This window comes from Melanerpes formicivorus, unplaced genomic scaffold (genome assembly GCF_026170545.1).
Source record: "Melanerpes formicivorus ecotype bairdi unplaced genomic scaffold, bMelFor1.0.p_v2 SCAF_17, whole genome shotgun sequence".
In the NCBI taxonomy this organism is placed as follows: Eukaryota; Metazoa; Chordata; class Aves; order Piciformes; family Picidae; genus Melanerpes; species Melanerpes formicivorus.
The window spans coordinates 7,117,564-7,131,470 of NW_027142369.1; the positions used below are offsets into that span (position 1 = coordinate 7,117,564).

The following is a 13,907-nucleotide window of genomic DNA, read 5'->3' on the forward strand; positions in this document are numbered from 1 at the left end:
ACTTAGTGCCACTTACTCCTTCTCTATAGCTGGAAGCAGTGATCTCAGGACACCAGTCACAAAAATAGCAACACTGGAATGAAGGGAGATATGGGACACAAAGCAAGGCATTTTTCCTGAGGAGACCACAGCTAGAGCAGGCAGCTGCCTTTCTGTTCACAGCCCACCCAGTAGGAATCCACTGACCTTCTGATAACTGCTGGGCTGAGGTCCCAAGGTCACTGCTGTATTTCCACATTATTTAGAATATCCTGGAACTAAACCTAAAATTGCTAGCTTCATATAGGTAAGAAATTTTCATATAGGCATTTGAAATAGAGCATTTTGTTGAGGTCAGTTAACAGCAACAGTCAGCATGTTTGCCTGGGAGAAGCGGAGGTGGGAGAAGAAGCGGAGGTGGGGGATCCTTGTCTTTATAAACCTCTGGCACAAGGTTGATGAAACCATCTGTTCTGTGCAAAGTTTCATGTTACACGTGCAGGGCTGCTCACTGCTATCTCAGGGTTTGGGCACACAATGGTTACCAGTGCTTGATGTGTTACTGCATGCCAGGTGAGCTATGGCAAGAGTTTGTGCCTGGGGCTGGCACACAGCAAATGCAAGGTAAATCACATTATCTGAGACCTTAGTGACAGCAGAGGGTCCCTTGGATCTCTGGCAGGGTTAAAAATGTGTGAGAAATCAGTTACTACTCTGCTTAAGCTGTCAGATATCGAATGAAGCAAACTTCTGTTGGGGTCCTTGACCTTAAATGATTCCTGAGTAAGATGAGGAGGTTTGCTGGACCAGGCTGTAAATGCTTTAGCCAAGCAAATTCCAGATCAGTACAGAAAGTTTAATGACTCTCCATGTGAAATCCTTGTTTTCTGCCTGGCTCATAGTTGGCTGTTATAAAAACCCAACACATTGTTCGGATTGTATTTCACCATCTATAGAGAAAATTAGTATTAAAATGGTGGAGGAAGCCTGAAGATCTGATTAAATCTTAAACTTCTAAGCATCTCAAAAGAATTAATGCATTCCAATGCCAGTAGTCGAGATAATAAACACACATCACAGATTAAATGTATGGTGGGGTCAATTCTGAGTGCTGCAAAAGTTTAGTGGAACACAGAAAGGTTCAGGAAGCTCCTTCTTTTCTTGGCAGCCTGGTGAGATGCAGGCAGTGTGAAGGAACAACTTCGTCCCAGGTGAAGCCAACTATCACCCCTGCCTGGCTCTGAGACCAAGAACATAAAACAGTGATGCCATCATGCTCTGGTGTGGCTTACTAGCCACATTTTGGTTCTCACCTGACAGAAGGGAAGGGCTAGTTTATGAGCCTTATCCCAGCCTTCTAGTCGACTGAACTCTGTTGAGCTATGTGATGGAGAAGCAAAGCCTGCCCTCCAGTCATTGAATGCAGAACAGCAAAGGGGTATCTAAGGTGTGGAGAGAACTTAATACAAGGATGCAATTTCTTTGTGGCTGGAGGGAGCAGGCAGGTGACAGGGATGAGGAAGGCTTCATGTTTCAGCAGAAAGAGGTTTTCACAATGGCAGGGAGGGCAATGTCAGTAGAGAGCCAGGGACAGAGCCTTGATCAGCCAACATGCAGGGTATGATGGGGAAGATTGTAGATGTGGGTGAGGGATGAAACAAAGAATGATGGAGGGGTTTTCACTGCAATGATGCATCCAGGAAGGGACTTGTAATATTGATAAAACAAAGTGAATTTGGACTGAGTAGATACAAAAGGTGTAGGGATGTGTCTTCTGCAGGACACAGAGAAGTGCTGCCTACAGCACTTCCCTATCTTCTTGTGATTGTTAAAGGAAGGTGCAGGCATCTACTCTGCCCCACAGAGAGCTGAAATAAACCCATCACAGTCCACACATTTCCACTACCTAAAGACAGAACTCTGTCTACCTCCTTGCCTGTGTGCTTTCCTCATCCACAAATGTGTTCACTTGAGCTTATTTACAGTCCCTACCAACAGCAAAATATGTCCAGGATGGTCAAAGTCAGTCAAGCTGATTTCCTCTTTGGGCAGGCAAGACAGGGTACAGTCCCCCTGCAGCCCTCCTCAGTGTGGCAGGACAATGCAGATATTTCTGAGATCTGGCCACCATCCTGGGAACATTTATAAGATAATACCAATGAAGGTACTACCAGTAGCTGCCTGCCTCATCAACTGTGTTGATACAGGAGGCAATCTATATAAATAAACCACAGCACAGGCATCCCTTTCCTGCTGCCTGTGTCACCTCAGAGCTACTGCATGATCCAGAGTCCCCAGGACATGCGCACTGGAGGGATGAAGAGAGAAAAAGGGGGAGAAAGGGAGCAAGGGAGATTTGAGGTGGATCGCTCTCAAGAGCCTGGGCATGGTCCAGGGTGGCTGGAAGGTTGGAATGAAGGGCAGAAAGGCAGTGAGAGTGTGGTGCAGGTGTCAGCAAGACCACCTCCAGATGAACAACACTACTTCCCCTCATCAAACACCATTGCCACCCAGAAGAGCTGGCTCAGGGGAATAGTGGGTAGTGAGTCTTGCTTTGACTGCAGGAGAAAGCAAGAGAGGGAGAGAGAGGCACTTACATGGGCTGGGATGTGCTGAACGGGCTGCCGTCGTACCTTCGCCTGACCCCCCAGGCCGTCCCTGAGCTGGATGGCTGAGCACGGCCTCTCGGCTGGGCTGCCAATCTGGTGCGGCGATGACATGAATGAAATAAAGAGAAATACTCCGAGTAGGAGAAACAGGTCATGTTGAGGCAGAAACAAAGGCACACATCCACAGAGACCGAGTGAGAAACCCTGCCGGTCAGGGCTTTGAATAAAAGCAGATGGCCACAGCTTGCTCTGTGCTGGATTCAGCTGCTTGCTCGGCTCAAGATTATTTTTGGCCCTCTGAGGAAGCGTCAGGGGATTCAAATGACCATATAAGACAACAGTGAGGTTAACCCTACCACCACCACACAGGAAGCAGGCGTGAGGTGAGGTGGGGTGACATTCATCACCTCCAAAGTGCCACGCAAGCAGGTCAGAGGCAAGGGCAGAGAAAGACTCAGAGTCCCCTAGGTGCCAGCTCCATTTCCAGCTCAGCTCTCCCAGGTGGCAGAACAGTTCAGCAATGCTACAGATCTGGAGCTACAAGCTGCAAAAGCTTTCCTTGCACTGGGAGGTCAAAAGCTGCTGGACTGAGGTAAAGGCAGAACAAGTTAATGCACAGAAGTGCAGATAATGTCTTTTGCCAAAGTAGCAGGTGTCAAAGCCCCCCCCCCCCGGGAGAACAGGACCAAATGGAGAGGGAAGCCCTTATTCTTCTCTGTATCCATGGTCCCTGTGGCAGAGTTGACAGTACTGGTCCATGGTAATGACACAGAGAAGCCACGACCTTTGGTGGAAGCAGGGCTGCCTATTGTACAGCATTCTGATTCTGTATCCATGAAACGTGTTTACTGCTCATCAAATTGTCCCCAATTTCCCAGCCTTGGAAGCCAAACAGCCACAGGTGGTAATAAGTGAGGCATCAGAGGACAGTGGAATTATGAGAAAGCAGTAGGAAAAAAACCCTTCAGTTACTCCTGGCTTATTAAAATAAAATTAGTTTAAAATGATATTTTTCGTTTCTTTTGGGGTGACTTTGAAACCTGTTTCCTCCCTTCTTGAGAGATCTGCCCTTTAAAAACTGAAAGGAGAACAATGGGTTTGAAACTGTCAGCAGGTCTCTGTAATCCACAGCCCAGCATTGCTGGGGAGGAGGATGCCACCACCCTTTGGTATCTGGAGACACTATTGGCTGAAAGCAGGGTGCCTGAGATCAGACTTTGATCTGCAATAACTGCATCCTTTAAAGACTGCAGTATCTAAAGGTGCCAGCTCATACTGGTTTATATATCTATTTTAGGCCTCTCTCTTATGTTTTCCTGTAACAGATACTGTGATCCCTCTCTGGTGAAACCTAAGTTCAGTGTACAAGGTTCCCCCCATGGGAAAAAGGAGCCACTTGCTTCAACAGGGCTTTTGTCATTCAGTAAAGAATAGAATAGAATAGAATAGAATAGAATAGAATAGAATAGAATAGAATAGAATAGAATAGAATAGAATAGAATAGAATAGAATAGAATAGAATAGAATTAACCAGGTTGGAAAGACCTTTGAGATCATCGAGTCCAACCTATCATCCAACACTGTCTAATCAACTAAACCAAGTGCCCCATCCAGTCTCTTCCTAAACACCTCCAGTGATGGCGACTCCACCACCTCCCTGGGCAGCCCATTCCAATGGCAAATCACTCTTTTTATGAAGAACGTCTTCCTAACATCCAGCCTAAACCTCCCTTAGTGCAGCTTGAGACTGTGTCCTCTTGTTCTGGTGCTGGCTGCCCAGGAGAAGAGACCAACCTCCACCTGGCTACAACCTCCCTTCAGGTAGTTGTAGACAGCAAAAAGGTCTCCCCTGAGCCTCTTCTTCTCCAGGCTAAGTAACCCCAGCTTCCTCAGTCTCTCCTCATGGGTCTTGCAGCAGTGCCCCTCTTATTTTATTTGTTGTTTAAAACACATAACATCAAGCAAATTCTCATTTTGCTACAAGGGTATAAATTGTTGACTTCATTGGATTTATAGCAGACTCCAGCTTTCAAACTAATGACAGACTCAGAGAGCAGCTACTCAGTAAAGCTAACTCAAAAGCATGTGTTTTGACAGGGGAAACTGTTGTTCTCTTCCCAGGCAGGGTGTCTGTTGAGATGGTGAAACTCAGGCAGGCACTCACTCACCTTTGCCAAGGGTAGATATGGTAGGGTGGGTGGTGATTGCTGGCACGCCTAGGGGTGGGCACCTCACTGGAACCAGCCACCACTGGCTTCTGGTGGCCCTGGGCAGCTGGCTGACCCATGGGGTCCTCTTCTAAGCTCTGCTGGATGGCCATCTTTATAAGCTCATCTTCGCTCAAGCTGCTGTACAGACTGTATTCCTCAGAGCCTATAATTTGTCTTTGACTGTTTGCTGCCTTTGTAGCCATTTTTTGATTATTACTTCCCCCCTCTTCTTTCCTGTAAAAGAAAATAGTGATAATCAAAATCTGAAACACAAAAGCAACCAACCAACCAACCAACCAACCAACCAACCAAATGGGAACTCAACTATCTTGTGTTTTTCTTCAGCTCTGCCTCTTGATTAGAGGGACCAGAAAACTCTCCAGAAATCCTTCACTAGGGAGAGAATACTGTCAACTAAAATCTACATGTAGACCCAATGAATTAACTTCTCCCTATCACAGAGAAGTAACTCATTTACATAGTATTTTTAAAAGGGAAGGGAAATGCTGCAAGCAACACAGTTTTTTATCTATTCTGGTTACCACAGCTCATAAGATAAAAAGATACAGCTTTGAAATTAATGATGCAACATTTGCTGTTTAATTTTGGTTTATTTCTTGCTTTATTGCAGAAAATTAAGGGAAAATGTTTGTCTGTTTACTGGTTTTCTCCAAGAGCAGATTTTCCATAATGAATTGTAAAGAGACTTCAAGGAGCAGGTTTTTTCCACCTTATCTGGAGATACCTTAAGCAGCATGCAAAACTCTTCACTGAAGCACTTTCTTTGTTTCACTCAGCTAGGAGAGCAACATGACACTGCTCAGTTTCACTTCTGATTTTTTGTTTTTCACAGAAAAAACTTCAAGGTCATGAGTCTAAAAACTAGTGGTTGTGAAAGAAGGGGGAAACAGCAGGGCATGGTCATCAGTCTCAGAATGACTCTGAAACATCACTGCAATATGAACGCAAAAAAAGGCAAAGACAATCCAAAATACATGGGTATTTCCATCAGTGATAGGGAAATACTAATATGGTGAATAGTATGATACTCTAGCAGGATCTCCTTTGGATGCCAGAGAGCACTCTGGTCACCATTGTTCAAGAGTTGTGGGAAGAAATGGGAAAGCTTGCCTCTTTTAAGAAGATGACAGCCAAGGAGTAAAAGATTTTCTTTTTATATGCACTGAGTAAGAACTATGTAAAATAGTGGAGAAGACTGAGGTGAGGAGCAATGGGTACAAACTGCCTAGGAAAATGTGGACCAGATAGAGGAGCTCAAGTAGCCAGCAGAATGGGACTGGGGAGACATGACCCCAGGTGCAGAGGTGAGGGGCTGGCTGAGTTCACCACTGGAGTTACAGACAAAGCTTCCTGCCCTGTACAGAGGCTGTCAGTCCCTATGCCCATGGTGCCATAGCAGGGCTGGCCTCCAGCTCTGCACAGCCCTGCCATGCCCATCCACGGGTCCTATGGAACCAGGCCACACACCTGACAGAGCCACATGCATGAGGATAGCAGAGCCATGCAACCTCTCACTGCTCAGGACCTGCCTTCTGCCACACCAACACTGCTGACAGAGTGAAGCCTTCAGCTCCCCTTCTCCATGCAACAAACTGCTGATAGCTCCTGTGCAGAGCTGCTGCATGCCTGCCTTGTGCTACAGCCACTTTGGTACCTGCCCTTGGCTTCACTCAAGCCAGCATCTAGCCAAGAACTATGACACAGCTTTGTTTTCCCAATAGCTTCTACTGCTGCTTGACTTGCTCAGCTCCTGGCATGCTAGGTAGCTTTCATGGTCTGTTATCCTAGGTTCTACTAACAGGTGTGTTGCAGGTGCGTGAAATCCATAGGCTAGGGTAAGAGGGCTTGACTGCAGCATCTACCACTGCAATGCCTAAATGGTTGAACTACAGTGGTGACTCAGAGACCTAAACCAAGCAGGCAGTGGAGAAGGCAGAATCTGATCATAAGTTCATAATGGAAATAAGACACAATGATTCCTTGGAGGAGAAAAGGGGGGAGATGAAACTGCTCCTCTCTGAGAGCAACCTGCACCAGAGGTGCCTCTGACACAGGTCTCTCTCCTTTATCCTGCTCAGCCTCATCGCTGGCATCCTGATGGCACAGGAGGCAGAGCAGGCAGTGGGTGCAGCTTCACTGGATGGGGCAGTGCTCACTGCCTAGGCTTCATGGGCAGTTAGGGGTATGAGGAACATAGAGAATACCACTGACAATGTGTCTCCCCACTCTAGCACAAAGATGCACAGTAATTTAGGTGCCTCACTAATCCCCAATGGATCTAGGTATAAAGACCATCTCTGGAGGCCTGCCCCTCCTTCCTTTTATTTCACACTTCATTAAGGCACAGGGAGGGAAAAGGAAGATTTTGAATTTGGGGATCACTCCTATTTCATCCTCTTATTCTTTGTATGGGTTAACTGGGTCCCAACCACTTGCAGAGAAAGGGAGAACCTACTTAGCATGTTGGTGATCCTCACTAATTAAATATTTTGACAGGAGTCCCACAGAGTTCAGACACAACAGCATTGGCTGCAGCTTCCACCACTGACTCATCCGGAAGAAAGAAGATTCACGGGGCCCAAAATAGAGAAAGTTTTCAGTTCTGCTCATTTAAATGGCACAACCATTGTTGAAGGTGTGATGGTCACATCCTGGGGTTGCATGAGCTTTCTGGCACATCCTGACATCCAGGGACAGCCTTGACTGCCCTGAACCCTTGCAGAACTTGTTCTAGTTGGGCTTGAAGGCATTCTTGCATCCCATCACCTGTCTCCCCTTGCTCAGACTGAACTGTGTAGCATGACTGAGTTTGGCAAGAAGCATGACATATGCCTGTGTGACAGGCCTGGGCAAAGCAGAGCAGAGCCACTGCTCTCCTTCCCCTTTCAAGTGGCGGTGCTTTTGTTTGAAGTTTGTCACAGGGCTCAGGCACCAAGTTTGAGTTATCCCTCTGACAAGCCATAGTGAACCATCAGAGCTGAAGCACATGCCCTCAGCTGGAGGTTAATGCAATGCAGTCAGATTCAGTTTAACCTTTTTTCACTGTGGCTCAGCTCAGTAGCATCACTTGTTGCTGCTGCAGCAGCTGGGACCTACCCTGGCTCAGATCACACAGGATGGCTAAGGTTATCCCATCTGAGTCCAGTGGCAAATTACCAACCACAGCCTTATGAGAGTCTACAAGACTAATGCACTATAAGCTAAATATTTTCTTCTGGAATGAAGATGTGAAAAAAAACCAAACCCGCAGTATTTGTTGCTAGGAGTCATTGAACCAAGTAAGATCTGGCCAAAGTGGTCTTTCCAAATGTAGTTTGAATCAATTTGCTTGCTCTAAGAATGCTTATTGTGTGTTTTAAATATTGGAATCAGATTTATAACTTAAATGCTGGGTTCATTGTTTACCCTAAGCAGGATTTTTGGGGAGGTTTTAATGTTTGGCTGTCCCCTGCATTTCTCTGGCAGTCCAAGAGCCCATCCTCACACACAGGTATCACAGAGCATTGCACCTACTGTAACAGCAGAATCTGATTTTTAAAATTGTAGGCATAGCTCCCTTTTTATTCCTTAGAGATCATTTTGACTTCAGATCTGAATGACCACACTAGTGATCTCTCTTGGCAGAGACATCTTCAGATACTGATGTCTGCACTGCCATTTAATAGCTCAGACTGACAGGATCTTCTGGATCTAACTTTATCATAATTTCCACCTAGGGCCTGATCCTGATTCTTTAATTTTGTCATCCCCATTTCGGTGAGAGTCTTGTGCCATATAGAGGAGAACTTAGCTGCATTCAGCAACCTGAAGGTAAGGTTAAAATTAAATGCTTGTTCCAGGGCCAGGCTGTAATGCTCTGCCCTGTTTCAGGAAGCAGCTGTACCTGCCAGATCTCTGAAACCAAAGGTACTACTCACCAGGTTGACTGATAGTAACCACTCACTTTATGGCAAAAGCCACAGACAAACACAATTACGTTGCTATTGTATTTGGACTACAAGCTCTGTCAACATGTAGTGTTTGGGACAATGGCCTCTGATCTCTGATGCAACATAAATAAACAACGAGGATTACAGCTGGCTTTGAACATGCAAAACCATGCTGTTCAATACCATTAGCATCTGAAACAACTGGTCCACATTGATAGCATTTCCTTAAAGAAAAGCTTAGGAAGGCTGCCTGTCCTCCTTCAATAGATGGAGGCAGCAGAATTAGCAGAATTACTTATTACTGTCAGTGGAGGGTGGTAGATGAGTGACAAGGTCATTAAGAGAGCAGTACCAAGGACTTTGCCTGCTTTTCCACCGAGTTTATCCCAGTCAGCTTGTAACTCAGTAAAGAGAAGCAGCTTGCTTGGATTGCCTTTTGCAATGAATGATTGTTTGAACCCCAGCTTCTGCAGATACATGTTTGCCTTTACTTTTGAAAACATCAGGAGCACACACATGGGGAAGGTAAACAGGGCTGGCAATCTTCACAGTAAACCAAGACTCCACTTTATCTCTTATTGGGGCACCTTTCAGGTCAGGTCCACTGCTGGCAGTGGAAAAGGGATTAATTTGCAGGACCTAAAGTACTCACACTTTTTGCTGTATTTTAAGTCAGTTTTCCAATAAATCTTTGCAGGTAAATGCTACTGGGAAGCATGTGATCTGCTATAAACCAGAAAGATTTCAGTGCCTGTCAGATCTGCCAGAGCTGAGACATCAGAAGAATGACACCTCACACTGTCAGGCTACGGCAACAGGCGCGCACACTTTGTAACAACAGCTTATGCAAACTTCAAGTTCCATTCCAGTGCCAAAGGAGCAAAGCCAAGCTTTCTAAAGGATTCCTCAAAGCGAACACATTCAGCTGTCAAAACACGTCACCTCTCAGTCTAGCATATGCTATGATGCTATCAAATTCTGTGCAAATTCTTTACTGGAAATGCATACACCAGCAAGCTTTTATTTTGTCTCAGAAAGCATTAATTCACAGAGCAATCACTGCAATATTAGCTTCATCTTATGCTAACGAGAAATTTAGAAATTAAATAAATAATTGGCTGCTGTAATTTTTTTTTCCTTCCTACCACCCGTGCAGGCTACATTGTACCTTAGCATGTTGTAACTACAACTATTATTTCTGAGCAAGCTGTTCTAGGGACAAAAATATAACCATTACCTGCAAGTGAAAAAAAAACAATAAGGAAACAACAGAGTTACAGTCCTACTTAACATCAGTGAGTGTTTTATGGTTTATTTGAACAAAACCCCCAACAAACCCAAAAGCAAATTACAACTCCCAAGGGTATTAGTTTACAAACTGCTATAGGAACAAATATTTGCATAGACATAGCAAATTGACAGATTGAAAAGTGCTAAATAAGTTCAAAACATGAATATTTGCATTACCTTTTTGTTCTGAAACGTGAGGGAAGTAACACTGTTGAAATGGGTTTTTCCTTGATTAAGTCTCAATTCAGAAAATCCTTGCTGGTATTCATCTCCCTGCTTTGCCTGGATGTTTCGATCAACTGCAGGACAGCTTTGAAATGCTCTCACTTTGAAGCCTGGAGTTTATTTCTGGATCACCCCATGATCAGTGAATACAAGCCAAAATGTAAGTTGTTCTGAATCTCAGATTTCCTGTTTGAAGATGCACGGCAGAAACTTTTCCCCATCCTAAAGTTCTTCTCTGTTGCACTATCTGAAGAACTTCACTTCATCAAGCATCCTGTAGCTGAATGGCACAAAGCTGACCTTTCTATTGCATCATTATTTATTTTCCCTGACAAGTAGACCATATATGGATGTGTTTCTTGAGCCTAAAGAAGAAAAAAAGTTGCCATATAATTTTGAAATAAAATAAATTTTCCTGGAGAGTTTTATTTACCTTGAGGAAAAGGGAGCTCAATTTACATTTCTTTTAGCTGCTGCTTGTTAATCAAAATAGCCAAACATTACATGGGTATTTATTGATGTTTCAGAGTGATTAATGCATTTTTAATGCTGCAAGTTGGAGACTTCAGAATTAAAAAAAAAATTACAAAAGCAGCTATGAATCCACTCCAAGTAGTATTTTTAAGAGCTAACTAGTGGAAATAATTGCTCTTGTACCAAGTAAATGTGAACAGCACACCCTCTCTCAGACTCCATGAAGTGAAATGGTAGCTATATTCCTCACATCTGGCAGAGGGCAAGCTATGCAAGGAAGAGACAGCACTGATCCAGAGATGAAGTAGAAGAAAAGAGTCAGGCACATAGAGGAGAAGTGGCACTTGGGTTAGCTGGAACATGGGTAAATATTCAGTTTGGAAGGTTTCTATATATTTGTCTAGCTAATACAATGAATGAAGGAAAACTACAATACACATCAAAATGCTGCCTGCGCACCTGCTTCACTGATAGCTGTGGAAAAACATTATATATAAAGATAATAAAGCCTAAATTGCAACGGGTACGATTTCCTTTCTGAGTACATTGTTGAGCCTCAGGCTAGCTGTACCTACCTGGTCAGTGCATAAACACTTTCTCATCCAAGCCTTAGCAAGAACAATCTTGAAGGGAACCAATTTAGCAAGAGTCTATAATCCAATAATGTATGATCCCTTCAAACTCACCTTCACTGGTAGGGTCTTTCAGGACCAGCATCATTCCCCTGGTATGCTTGCTCCTTGATCTGACTTGCTCCAGCATGACAGAAAGCCCAGTACATCACACATTCTCGTTCCCTGCTGCCTGCAAAACCATCTGCCCCTCGTATTTAATGCTAGGGCTGCTGTTTTCTTCAGTTAAGGACATTCAGCAGCTATTGTGGCAGGCAAAGGAGCCCTTGATGTCATCACCAGGAGGGTGTGAAAGTCTTACACCCATGACAACATGTCAGCCAACCCTCCTGACTTAAAAACAACACTCAGCACTTTTTCCCCATGTATTACCTTAAGACTATAACCAGCCTTGGCTTAAAAACAGGAATGACTCTCTGCCACACTCAACCTTTCTGCTTGCCTTTTGGCAGTCTCTCATTGGATTCACACTGTTGGCAGTCTTACAGCCAGCTTGATGTTCCACTGAACTCAAAGGAAAATGATGATACTGTGATGCAGATTCGTGCCTAGCAAAGGCAAGGGTACCTATGGCTTCCAGGGTGGACTTTAATTAGAAAAAAGAAATGCTAGGGATCAACATCACATTGGCTATGAACATTGCAGGTGGTTCCCCATACCACTCACACCAAGCACACAGCAGTTCCCTTCCTTCCCACAGTCCTTGGTTTCCTTGCAAAGAACTGTGTACCCCTTTGATGTATTTTGAGTTCCTGTGAATGCTGTTGCACCGTTTTTCAATAAAAGCACAGTACACTGCTTCAGAAGACCCATTTTCAGATGTCACTAACTCTCCCTTTTGTCTTGAGTAAATCATTTAACTCCTCTGTGTCTCATTTTCTACATTAGTGAAGTGGAAACAATCAAATACATTAACTCAGAGAAGAATCCAAAATTCCTTATAGATGGGAAGCCAACAAGACTACTTATATGGATAGAGATTGCTGAATAGGACCTTATTTAATTAGTAACTCTGAAATACTTTGGTATCCTCAGAGGAAGATCTCATAGAAGTTTGAAATATTAATTACAAAAATAATACTATACAAGAATGAAATCATACATTTGGGGATTGTGTTTTGGGTTGCATTTTTTTTCCCCCCAATAAAACAATGTTATGGCTTTATTACAACATATCCAAAGCATAAGAATAACAATAATTATGATTTATTAGCATTGCATCAGATTTGCTAGTATTTCCCCTGGGCCATGCACAGTTATATATCTGCATTTTCAGTTTAACCCCAAGACATTCCAAGAGATTACAAAATGTCACCTGCAAAAATAGATACATAAATTTACGCTATTTTCCAGGACAGATTTCAAACTCAGGCACCGCATATAAGACGTGTTTGCTTTCTCTTTAAATAGAAAATGTTGGCAATAGCCGACTCATGCTGAGTCAGCTAGGGTCTCACAAACAGGGCACAATAAAAGAGGTTTGAATTTGAGAGAAGACAAAGAAGAATAACCACATGAAAAGAGCAAAAGGTTGAAATGAGCAGCAAGATTTGCCTTATTCCTCATATTTCCTCAAAACAGCCAGCAGAAGTCAGCTTAAGAAATCACATCTAACATTGCCTTTGTTTGTTTTTTTTTCTTCACCAACCTCAGTTGCCTCATTCAGTTGTGTAGCTGAGTAAAACTGAAGGGCTTAGCAGAAATGAAGGGCTGCTTAATTCAACTATGGAAGCAGACTCTGAACAAATCCAAAAACAAAGTTCATTTGTGCATCCCAGGAAATGGACAAGCTTGTTATGCATTCATTCTGCTTGCATAGCAGCTATAGATGTGTCATCGCATGAAGAAATGCAGGTGAGAAGGGACATTAGCACAAATCATGCTTTTGTCCATAGCCAGCCCATAACTACCAATGATGACTAACTCTGCTGCGACCAAACATGGGTGGCTGTTGTGGAAAGAAGAAAATACTGATTAGTTGTGACAGTACCAGTACCTACGCAGAAAATCACAGAACATTAGCGGCTGGAAGAGACCTTGAAAGACCATCTAGTTCAACCCCCCTACCAAAGCAGGATCACCTAGGGTAGGTCTTACAGGAACACATCTGGGTGGGTTTTGAATATCTCCAAAGAAGGAGGATCAACAACCTCTCTGGTCAGCCTGTTCCAATGTTTTATCACGCTCACAGTGAAAAACATTGTTCTTATTTTCACATGAAACCTCCTATCCTCCAGCTTGCACTCATCACCTCTTGTCCTATCATTGGGCATCTGTGAGATGAGCCTGACTCCTCCTCCTGACACTTTGCCCCTCATACATTTATAAATTTTAATGAGGTCACCCCTCAGTCTCCTCCTCTCCAAGCTAAAGAAACACAGATCCCTCAGACTTTCCTCATAAGGGAGATGTTCCATTCCCTTAATCATCTGTGCTGGACCCTTTCAAGCAGTTCCCATCCTCATACTTTACCACAGAACAGCACACTGCTTTGCCTGGAACTGCTCCCCTGTTACTTATATCTTTTCCAAACATTTT

At 43.9% G+C, this 13,907-nt stretch overlaps 1 protein-coding gene across 2 annotated transcripts in view; it reads right to left on the reverse strand.

Annotated features, from left to right (window-relative positions):
• ASB2 (ankyrin repeat and SOCS box containing 2) overlaps positions 1-11,575 on the reverse strand; it is a 33,001-nt gene extending 21,426 nt beyond the window's left edge. Inside the window, exons 1-4 of one of the 2 annotated variants that reach the window (XM_068148830.1) lie at positions 11,424-11,575; positions 10,216-10,628; positions 4,757-5,032; positions 2,577-2,681 (exon numbers count right to left, since the gene is read on the reverse strand). In XM_068148830.1, coding sequence (XP_068004931.1) covers positions 2,577-2,681; positions 4,757-5,001 — 350 coding nt within the window. In that variant the 5' untranslated portion in view covers positions 5,002-5,032; positions 10,216-10,628; positions 11,424-11,575. The remainder of the gene's footprint in view (positions 1-2,576; positions 2,682-4,756; positions 5,033-10,215; positions 10,629-11,423) is intronic. The other variant, XM_068148831.1, reaches the window with a different exon arrangement.
• Between the last annotated feature and the right edge of the window lie 2,332 nt (positions 11,576-13,907).